This window comes from Electrophorus electricus, chromosome 15 (assembly GCF_041902795.1).
Source record: "Electrophorus electricus isolate QZ-2024a chromosome 15, ASM4190279v1, whole genome shotgun sequence".
Taxonomy (NCBI): Eukaryota; Metazoa; Chordata; class Actinopteri; order Gymnotiformes; family Gymnotidae; genus Electrophorus; species Electrophorus electricus.
Genome location: NC_137511.1, coordinates 10397271 through 10408355, shown reverse-complemented (window position 1 = coordinate 10408355; position 11085 = coordinate 10397271). Strand labels below are relative to the sequence as shown.

Genomic DNA, 11085 nt, shown 5'->3' with positions numbered 1-11085 from the left:
TGAATGCATGTTTTATTTAGCTAAATATCTATATTTAAATTTTACGTTAATGTAAAATAGTTTCCTAAAAAATGCAAAAGTGTCATTTAACTTCTTTTGCAGGCTAATGCAGAAAAGGCTACTTAACATTAAAGGAAAGAAAAACCAGAAAAACATAATAGTGCCCCTTTAAAGGAATCTGTAGAGACTCTATATGGTCTTTCTGCATGCATGTTTATCATAGGACAGAAGACTACATGAAAACTACATGAAAGTCTCCTCTCTTCTGACAGTAAGTTGAAGACAATGTCATAGTTAGTCATAGTTATAACACTCTAATGAAAAAGCCTTCCACTAATTTGTAGTAATCATTTATTAATTTGCTTATTTACACTTTTTACTGAGTGCAGTTATACTACTAAATTAGTCTCTCTGGTTCTTTTTCAAGTGGTAGGGTAGTGTTCTAGTACTTTAGTAATTTCATTTATGTGAGTCACTTGTGAGTGGGTGGGTGAAACTAAAGTTTGAGTGGTTTCACCTGTTTCAGACTTACTGGTGTCACTGGGAGAACTGGTTTACTGCAAGAGTACAGAGTAAAGAGACATGATTGTGTCAGGTTGACTGCATAGACAGGCTGCATATGTAGTCAACCTGACACAATCATAATGTCTCTTTACTCTGTACTCTTGGAGTAACCCAGTCCTCAACTACTCCCTAGTAACTTCGTCATGATACCCTGTCGGATTATGCTACTGACAGCTGTGTTCTGGATTGTGTTAGATAAAGAAGATTAAAGTTAAGTTGTTCAATCAAGACTTTTAAAAAGCATCAAATACAACAGTAGTTAAACAATTTTAGCCGATTTTGTACAAGGTTATTAACTGTTTTAAAATTTTCTGATGATCATTTTAATATTACAGAGAATCTCCTGATTTACCTGTTTCGGCCTATAAAATCTACTGAGAAATAAAACAGGCCAAAGTGGTCCATCTTTTATCCAGATTACCATTTACAGGCAAATAGACTTGATGTGAGAGAATCAAACATAGAGGAATAGGTGGGATGCTGAACACTAATGTCTACAGGCATTTGAAAGCTTCACTGCAGCAGAGCACAGAAAAGAAAAGCTGAACTGCACATCCAGTCTGTAAGGATCAACACTGGACACAAAGCATACATTGTCTTTATACAACCACTGAGAAGTTACAACTTACAGTTCCACACTCTAAAGATGTTATATTCTTCTGCTGTGGAATAAAAAATACCTTTTAACTAGATTCCTGAAGTTAGCATCTTTGTGTGGACTTGCCTGAAGAATGCAGTTTCCCACAGTACTCTCCCATTATCAGATTAGGGACAGCAGGACAAAGATCTAAGGATCTAAACTTTTGATTCCATGCAACACATATGTCACTGCTATGGACTCTGTGTGTATGTGTGTGTGTGTGTGTGTGTGTGTGTGTGTGTGTGTGTGTGTGTCACAGAAAGAGCTTGAGGACAAACACACAAATGTCTTGAAGACAATGCAAACTACAGTGCAGCAACCTCTCTGTAGAGGTACAGGCAGATTCACTATTTCATTAATAAAGCAGGGCAGCAGTAACAGTATGCTTCAGTTGCTATAGTTGTCCAGTGACAGCAGGGTAGGCAAAACAGCAAGAAAATAATATTAAGATTAATGAGCACATTTTCAAAAATAAGATTTTAAAAAATGGTAACCATGTGACTACCATTAGCAAAATATGTGACATGGTATTTAATTCCTAAAAATATAACACATTTGTAACAGTACTTCTTCTAAATCATGAACCTCTCCTCAATCCATATGTTTATAGTTTCTTCCTATGTAACACCTACATGTGCATTTCTCGTGGCAAATGTTCATGGCTTTTTAAGATCCTCCTCAAACAATTCACCTTCCTATTCATGTTCTCCTGCTAATGCCATTGCCAAGTTTGCAATCATACTCACATAAATGCTCAAACAGATCAGAAATCAGCCTTTTCAATTAGATAAATGGTTGCATGTGCAAATGTGTGTGTGGGTGGGTGTGTGTGGGTGGGTGGGTGCGCATGTGTATGTGTGTGCATGTTTTTGACTGCATATACACTCTTGATATTACACTCTTGGTATTACACCATTTCTGCTGGTTTCCGTGCTTTCTGCAGTGAATTACAAGAGACTCAGTATAATAATGGCAAATAATAGCATTATTACAGAGAAATATTAACTAACCACAGATTCACATTCATTCATAGTCACAATCAAAAACATCTGTCACCTCTGACAGACACTGTCATCTCAGGGCTGTTCTATCTACAGGAATTGGACACCACCTCAGTTTTGAGAAGAAAGATTACCTAATAGTTTCAAGGTGTCACCTTAACATGAGTAGGTGCTCAGGTAAAATGCATGTTTGAATTTTGCATGATGACAGTGTGTCTTATTTTTGTGTGTGTTGGGGGGGGGGTGCAGGTATGTATTCAGGATGTGAGGAAGGTTCTGCAAGAGCAGTTCTCTGTATTACAGGCAATATTGGAGAAGGTACAAGTCGAGCTCCCTCAGGCTGTGGTGGTGGAGCAGCAGCAGATGATCCATCGGGTACACAGTGTCCGGCTCCACCAACAGCTCTGCTGTGCCGAACTAAAGAGAACACAAGCACACCTTGAGAAACTGGCCAAGGTCCAGAATGATGTGCACTTCCTCCAGGTACCAGTAGCCTTCCTGTAGCTGTGTGTGGGTGTGGGAGATGGTGTGACTGAGGGTGTGTGTGATTGTGTATGTGTGTCTATGTATATCACACATGTAGAGAAAACTGGAAATAAAGGAGAAATCAATGAGAAATCAAGGAAAACAAGAACCTTTCTTGAGCTTTATACACTGCCTGGCCAAAAAAAAGATCACACACTCCAATATTTTGTTGGAGCACATTTACCTTTGATTACGGCATGCATTCACTGTGGCATCGTTTCCACAAGTTTCTGCAATGTCACAACATTTATTTCTGTCCAGTGTTACATTCATGTTTCCCCAAGATCTTGTATTGATGATGGGCGATTTGGATGACTGTGCAAAGTCTTCTCCAGCACATCCCAAAGATTCTCAATGGGGTCCAGGTTTGGACTCTGTGGTGGCCAATCCATGTGTGAAAATGATGTCTCATGCTCCCTGAACCACTCTTTCACAATGAACCTGATGAATCCTGGCATTGTCATCTTGGAATATGCCTGTGCCATCAGGGAAGGAAAAATCCATTGATGGAATAACCTGGTCGTTCAGTATATTCAGGTAGTCAGCTGACCTCATTCTTTGGGCACATAACGTGGGCAGTGGTAGCTCAGTGATCAAGGTACTGGAAGGTACTAGTAATTGAAAGATTGCTGGTTCAAGCCAAGTTGCCACTGCTGGGCCCCTGAGCAAGACTCTTATCCCTCAATTGCTCAAGTTATACTCAGTCATAATTGTAAGTTGCTTTGGATAAAAATGTCAGCTAAATGCCATAAATGTAAAAAATGTTGCTGAACCTAGACCTGACCAACTGCAGCAACCCCAGATCATAGCACTGCCCACACAGGCTTGTACAGTAGGCACTAGACATGATGGGTGCATCACTTCAGCAGCCTCTCTTTTCTTACCCTGACGCGCCCATCACTCTGGAACAGCGGAAATCTGGACTCATAAGACCACATGACCTTCTTCCATTGCTCCAGAGTCCAATCTTTCTGCTCCCTAGCAAATTGAAGACGTTTTTGCCAATTAGCCTCACTGACAAGTGGTTTTCTTGAGGCTACACTGCTGTTTAGTCCAAATCCCTTGAGTTTCCTTCACATTGTGTGTGTGTGGAAATGCTCTTACTTTCACTATTAAATATACCCTGAGTTCTACTGTTGTTTTTCCACGACTTGATTTCATCACATGTTTACATGATTGCCGATCACGATCATTCAAGATTTTTTTCTGATCCCATTCCTTCCACAAAGATGATGTTTCCCCATTGTCCTTCCACTTTTTAATAATGCGTTGGACAATTCTTAACCCGATTTTAGGAGTTTCAGCAATCTCCTTAGATGTTTTCTCTGCTTGATGCATGCCAATAATTTGACCCTTCTGAAACAGATTAACATAGTTTCCACAACCACAGGAAGATGTCCTGCTGGCTTTCCAAGAAGGACAATGTGGTGGTGCTGGTGGAGCCAGGGCAAGAGCTCCCTCTGAACAGCCCCTCACCATTCTAGCACACAGGAAGGCTGCTGGCAACCTACCTGGGTCATGTTTGGCTAGAGGGTAATAGAGCTATTCATACTGAGTGTGAGGTTTCTCTGCCATGCACACACCACCTGTGACTGAAGAGCAAGAAAGGGTAAAAAGAGGAAAAATGTAATGAAAAGAATCAGAAAAGAAAAGGAAAAACACAAAACATTCTCTCACAAAAAATGAGGAGTTGTGTGTGTGTGTGTGTGTGTATGTGTGTGTGTATGTGTGTGTGTGTGTGTGTGTGTGTGTGTATGTGTGTGTGTGTGTGTGTGTGTGTGTGTGTGTGTATGTGTGTGTGTGTGTATGTGTGTGTGTGTGTGTGTGTGTGTGTGTGTGTGTGTGTGTGTGTGTGTGTGTGTGTGTGTGTGTGTGTGTGTGTGTGTGTGTTTACAGGAGTACTCCCAGTGGAAGAAGAACAGCTCTCATGTGCCTCTGCCCGCTGCGGCCATTGGTCTGACATGTTAGTTGCTCCCTTAGTCATGTCATCACATGCAAAACCCAGGAGCTGTGTGATAGTCTGGTTACCTCATATCGCAACACTCTCACAGAGGCCTACAGAAATGGTCAGCACGGGACTTTCACGCATTATTCAGGAACAAATGGAGTTATTATCTATATATAAGATGATTACCAGAGCAACACTAAGACAGAGTTGTTAAGTTATAGTGCTGTATTGTCTCAGAAACCTAGCAAAAGTATTTCGCTCTTATATAAGAACAAATGTGTCCTTTATATAATCACTGCAATACTGTTTTTCTAATACGTCAGTGCAGCTTTGATCTGATACTACAGATAATACTGTTGTGGAGGACTCAGTTCAACAGTGATATAAAGCAGAACATCTCTCTACCTGAACCAAAGAGCGGAACAGACTTCCTCAAATATGAGAATACACTGCAGACAGTAGCATTGACCATTACAGCCCTTCGTGTGTGTGTGTGTGTGTGTGTGTGTGTGTGTGTGTGTGTGTGTGTGTGTGTGTGTGTGTGTGTGTGTGTGTGTGTGTGTGTGTGTTTATTTAATTTAATTCTGGGAGGCAAAAGACAAGACACAATTCAAATGAATGTAAAATATCACTGCTGACACAATGATATCATTTATTTAATTTACTACAGTACAGTGGCATTTTGTCAGATTAACTTTGAACATATACTTTTAGATTAACTTTAAACATAAAAATACTCCTTTCTTCCTCATTTCAATTGTACTGCATTTGGACTGCATTTCCCAGTTGCTGAGATTTTAGACCAACTGAAATGAAAATGCATGATGAAAAAGACTTTTCATTTGGTAAACTGCTCTCCATTCCACTCTGTCATGCAGATGCCACTGCACTGACCTTTGATGTAACCACAGTGCATTAGTTCCTGTGCCTGATGAATGATGGGAGGAAGGTGACAAACACAACACCATGGCAAAATCACTACCCAGACAGGTCCGAGCATTTCCTGCACTGGAAACAGGTGCTAGCAGCAGAGAGCTTCTACCTGGGCTGCCACTACTTTGAGGTGGACCTGAGTGGCAAGGGAGTCCACATAGGTGTGGCCTACAAGGGCATCGCTTGGTGGAGCACCGAAGCTGAGGGGTGCCTGGCAGGCAGCAGTGCTTCCTGGTGTCTGTAGTGGAATGGGCAAAGCTTTTCTGTATGGCATGCGGTAGAGGATATGCCAGTCACAGCCCCAATAGCCATGCGCTTGGGCGTGTACGTGGACTATACCCGCAGCATGCTTGCATTCTATGCGGTAGGTGTATACATGGGGTTGCTGAACCAGTACCGGATAGAGCTGACGAAGCCACTGTACCCTGCCTGCTGGCTTCCCAAGAAGGGAATGTGGTGGTGCTGGTGGAGCCAGGGCAAGAGCTCCCTCTGAACAGCCCCTCATCATTCTAGCACACAGGCACCATAACACACATTCATTTGTTCATTTGTTCAAATATATCTAAGTTCATCACAATTCTGGTTCAGTGTATAACAAAGGCAAATTCTCTTTTTTTACTTTCATCACTTGACCACTGTAACAGTCAGTGACTTTCAATAAGTAGATCTCTCTCTCTCTCTCTCTCTCTCTCTCTCTCTCTCTCTCTCTCTCTCTCTCTCTCTCTCTCTCTCTCTCTCTCTCTCTCTCACACACACACACACACACACACACACACACACACACACACATATCCATACATATTTATTATTGTTGTTGTTGTTACTTTCTTCAAATTGTTAAGCCTGCAAAAATGTCTAAAATAAGACTTCTGGATTGAATTAATCTTTGATATATATATATGATATATGATATATGATATATATATATATATATATATATATATATATATATATATATATATATATATATATATATATATATATATATATATATATATATTACACACACACACACACACACACATTTTTAACAGAAATAACTTAAAATTACGCACACTGAAACAGCGCTACATGTCGTCGACGGAAACAGTTATAGCTCACCGGAAGTGTAGAGCAATTCCAGCGTGATAACAATGCTAATGCTGGTACGTTTGCTAGCGTTATTTCATGTTTTGTTCATTGCATATGTAAATCCCAAATTACACCTGTTTCTAAATTATCTATAGGAGATAGCATGGTTAATGTTTTGAAATTATAGAACATCTTAGCTGAGGATACTTCTAATCACAAGCTACGTTGGCTGGCTAGTTTAGTTAGCTAACGCCAGCTAACTGGATAGGTAGTTATTGCCATGTCTTTAAAGCTAGCTACAAAAAAAATGTCCGACAGACATGGTCAGTTAGCATTACAAACCATAACTTGAGGTCATAATTGGTACTGATGGACGGCTAGAGCTAGGACGGCTAGGAAGGCTAGAGCTTTTATTACAGCAGTGGAGAAGTCGATGCACATTATCCAGGAGCGATGTTTTTGCATTAATCGCATCCCCTCTTGTTTGGTTCCGGCAAAATCGCAATGCTTTCATAATGCAACCTAGCTATATTAATTTGCTCATATATTTGCCCTGTCTGCGTTTTTAAACGTAGTGTTTTATCAAGTTTAATAACGTTAAGATTGAAACGTTGTCCTGGTGAAAGCTTTCCCCGTCGTAATGGGTGTACCAGAGCAATGTTCTTGGTGCTTTTGAGAAACATTGTCCGTTGTCGCTGCGCACTTTCAAGTAAACTAACTGTTAGCTCTCTGCTTAATGCACATGCGGTCGCCTTTGTTTTTATCTTTGAATATAACAGAAATTGCATAGTGTAAGTTTTAGGCCAAAGTCACAAGGCAAGTAAATAAGTGCACTAGTTGCCAAACCAATATGAATCATCCAGTTATGGAAGACGAATACTTATTTAATAAGGTCTGACTGGCTTTAATCTACAGGATTCAAATGATGATGAAGTATCACTGTTTGATGCAGAAGAGGATTCTGCCAGAAATTCTCGAAAATCAAAAATCAAGTGAGCCTAGTATGTTTTGTGATAAATTTGTATCAGATAGTTGTGACATTCGTCTTTGGTGATGTTAAATTCATGAGAGTATGTATGTTGCTGTTTGTTCACGAATGCATGTGTACATAAATATATGCATTATTTGTCTCAGTTTTGAGGGCCAGGTGCTGAATGTGTTTTGTCCCTATAGGCACCCCATAGCCTCATTCTTCCACCTGTTTTTCCGAGTAAGCGCAACTCTCATCTATCTGCTGTGTGAACGGCTCAGCAACAGCTTCATCGCCTCCATGGTCACCATCATCCTCCTCCTGTCATGTGACTTCTGGACAGTAAAGGTTAGTGCCTGGGTTCAGTTTCACAATTATTCCATCCAGCTAGTGAGACAATACGGCACAGTAGTCTTCATTCACTTAAAAGTACCTTTAAAATGGAAGCGCATTAAAATCACTACTGTGTGGAGTGATGTCTTCTGTAGTTATTAACTAGTGTAAACTTGTGCATTACTTCCGCTTCCCAAACTTTTATTTGGTGCAGGATGGTGCAATACCAGCAGTAGTAGTTGGAGTAATTCACACACACAGTCTACAAGAGCTCATAATAGAAGAATAGTTGGCTCTTAATGCTTGCCAGCATTCCCAAACAATATGTCTCTATTTATTAGGTGTGTTTTCTCTGAGCAGAGCTGATTGTAAGTTTTGAATAGCTAGGAAAGAGAGAGTCAGACTGACAGTTGGTGTTGAAAAGATAACTAACTGCAGCAACTCTGAGGTTGTTCTGAGGTCTTGTTTGCAGTAATAAAGGCAGGCTTTATTTCTTGTGTGTGAGATGCACTTTAATAGGTTGTGCTTGTGTCAGAACATCACAGGTCGTCTGATGGTGGGCCTGCGCTGGTGGAACCAGGTGGATGATGATGGGAACAGTCACTGGGTGTTTGAGTCCAGGAAGGTAAGGTTGTGTGTTGTCTTTGTCTTTGAGTCTTGTGTAAGAACGAGGTAGTTACAAACTGCAATATACTAACCAAATCCTGCTCTTACCACTCTGCAGTGTTTAGTTTTACTGTCCTCTTGGTCATGTGCTGCCCCACATTTTAGCCCTGCTCCTGGAAATCTAACTATATTCAGAGTTTTGTCCTAACCCACAAACTGCATGCTGTATGCATGTGTGAGTGACATTGGTTTGCGTGTGCTGTGCGCAGGGCAGTGTAAAGCAGCTTCCATCCTCTCTCCCATCTGATTCTGAGGAGCGGATCTTCTGGTTGGGCTTGATCATCTGCCCTGTCCTCTGGATCATTTTTACCTTCACTGCACTTCTCTCCTTCAACATCAAATGGCTGGTGAGCTCAGATTAAAGCATCATGTCTTAATAAAACCTGTCAACAGTAATTGTGGTTGAAGTTGGGTTAATGGAGTGGGTGCTATGTGTTTTGTATTAACACTTTTTTTTTTATTGACGGATAGGGTTCTTGTGTTCATTATTATTGGTGTGTTTGATGTTGAGATTGGGGTGATGGAATGGCTCATGTGTAATTGCTCTGTGCAGGCGGTGGTGATTATGGGTGTCGTCCTGCAGGGGGCTAATCTCTACGGGTACGTGCGCTGTAAAGTAGGCACCAGGACTAACTTGAAGAACATGGCCACCAGCTACTTAGGAAAACGTTTTTTCAAACAGGTGTGTTTCTGGTGTGTATTTATATAGTTGATTATTGGTTATTTGCTTTGGTTCAGATGGTACATGAAGAAAGAGATGTACAACCAAAAAAGAGAGAGATGTTTGCAAATACAGCGTAATTGTGGTATTCATACTGATATTGAATGTTTCTAAATACCTTTAGTTCAGAAATGTTTTTTGTCTAGTATATGCTAACATTTTGTCCTGCTTGTTTTTTTTTTTAATGAAGGCTGTGAGTAAGCAGGAGGGATCATGAAGAGGATCTGAGAACATTTTACTGTTTGCAATATTACATTTGCGAAGTGTTAAAGAAATAACCTTTTTTACAGCAGCATGTTACTTAGATCCACACAGCAGACTCTGCAACTACATTATTTTGAACAGACATTTTACATTTAGTATAATCATAGAATTTTTAGAAGTTAAACCAAAAAAATGCTGGGAGTTCAGATTTCTTTAAATTATTAACTTAAAACTTTAGGATGTACTTTAAGATTACATGAAGGTTTTGGACTTAAAATTGTGTATCTTGCTCTGATAAATCATAGGGACAGTTGAATGAAGTCCTTTGTCAAAAGCCCAGACTCAGAGACTTTAGAGTCTAAGTGTTCTACACAAATCATCTGTTCATCTGTTTGGTGTTTTAAAATGACTAAGACTGCTTTTTCACAGAGTTATTCATTAATCCTTCCTATTTTATTAATTATAGTTTATTTTAGGGCTGTACAATATATTTATTTATTAATGCAGTATTAGCCCTTGTACTATTAATATTGCAAAGAGCTGAAATATGCAAATGGCCCTTTAACAGATTACAGACTTTTTTATTGTGTGTTGAGAGCACCTGATCAATCTCAAACAGTATTAAATTTTTTTTGATAAAAATGGATTTCACAAATTCCAAGTTTGGTTAAAATAATTTCTTTAGATCAGCCTTTTTATCATGTCAAATCAAGGGTTCACTTGTGCAATTTTAGATATTGCACGACTTCACAATATGTAGCAATATATTTTCAGTATGGTCTTTTTGATCATTTTGTACAGCCCTAATACATATAAACATACCTTTTGTTTATATCCATGTTATTAAAACTACAAAGCATGTAATGTCTTGTGTGCTTTTTACTGATGTTTTATTGACATTTGTAGATGTGTTAAAACATGTACATACTTGTGTATATGAAATTATGTAAAATATTTTGTTTTGTGAATGTGAATATAACATTTCCGAAACTCTTTATGTGAACTTTAATAATGTTTTTGTGATATTTAAAATAAAATTTTGGATTACATTTGAAAGTCCTTGCAGATTACAGTATTAAGATCAGGTTTGAATGGTTTCTCTCTGTGTAAAGTAATGGGGCCCTCCTTGATGAAATTAAAACAATAAATGTATACTTCAGTTTTTTAAGACCATTTTTTCCACTGGGGATATTTTATCAATAAAATTGTCTATGATTCATTTTTCAAAAATAGTTAATAAAAAAGCAATATCTGATCATACCATTAGGGGACAAAGATGAAAGTTCCAACAAATCCTTGTGCAATGATTTTTTTATCTTGAACTCCCCTGTCTTCTTTGCAACAAAACCATATCAATGTCATGGAAGTGTAAATCTGAAAAAGCATGATTATCTGATGTAAAGTGACAGAAAGATCACACATATATTCAATTAATTGAGTCTGCATAGTTTGACTTGTTTTACATACAATAAAGAACAAGTGGAAATTGATTACCAAAACATTTAAAGA

At 39.0% G+C, this 11085-nt stretch overlaps 1 protein-coding gene and 1 pseudogene across 2 annotated transcripts; both read left to right on the top strand.

Moving 5' to 3' along the window:
- Nucleotides 1–247: 247 nt before the first annotated feature.
- LOC113591260 (tripartite motif-containing protein 16-like) lies at nt 248–6124 on the top strand (annotated as a pseudogene).
- A 546-nt stretch (nt 6125–6670) lies between these two features.
- tvp23b (trans-golgi network vesicle protein 23 homolog B (S. cerevisiae)) lies at nt 6671–10728 on the top strand. 2 transcript variants are annotated; one of them, XM_027031721.3, is made up of 7 exons: nt 6671–6756; nt 7598–7674; nt 7856–8000; nt 8521–8610; nt 8861–8998; nt 9205–9333; nt 9563–10728. In XM_027031721.3, exons 1-7 carry the CDS (start codon nt 6745–6747, stop codon nt 9587–9589), a joined length of 618 nt encoding a protein of 205 aa, XP_026887522.2. In that variant the 5' UTR covers nt 6671–6744; the 3' UTR covers nt 9590–10728. The 2 variants fall into 2 exon arrangements, with proteins under 2 accessions (XP_026887522.2, XP_026887523.2); XM_027031722.3 differs by lacking the exon at nt 6671–6756 and having other exon boundaries at nt 7598–7683.
- The last annotated feature ends 357 nt before the right edge of the window (nt 10729–11085 follow it).

What these genes read in the sequence shown, in the direction of transcription:
- tvp23b (XM_027031721.3), top strand. An exon ending in GTGACTTCTGGACAGTAAAG is followed by an intron (nt 8,001 to 8,520) that starts GTTAGTGCCTGG and finishes TGCTTGTGTCAG; the next exon opens with AACATCACAGGTCGTCTGAT. An exon ending in GAAAACGTTTTTTCAAACAG is followed by an intron (nt 9,334 to 9,562) that starts GTGTGTTTCTGG and finishes TTTTTAATGAAG; the next exon opens with GCTGTGAGTAAGCAGGAGGG.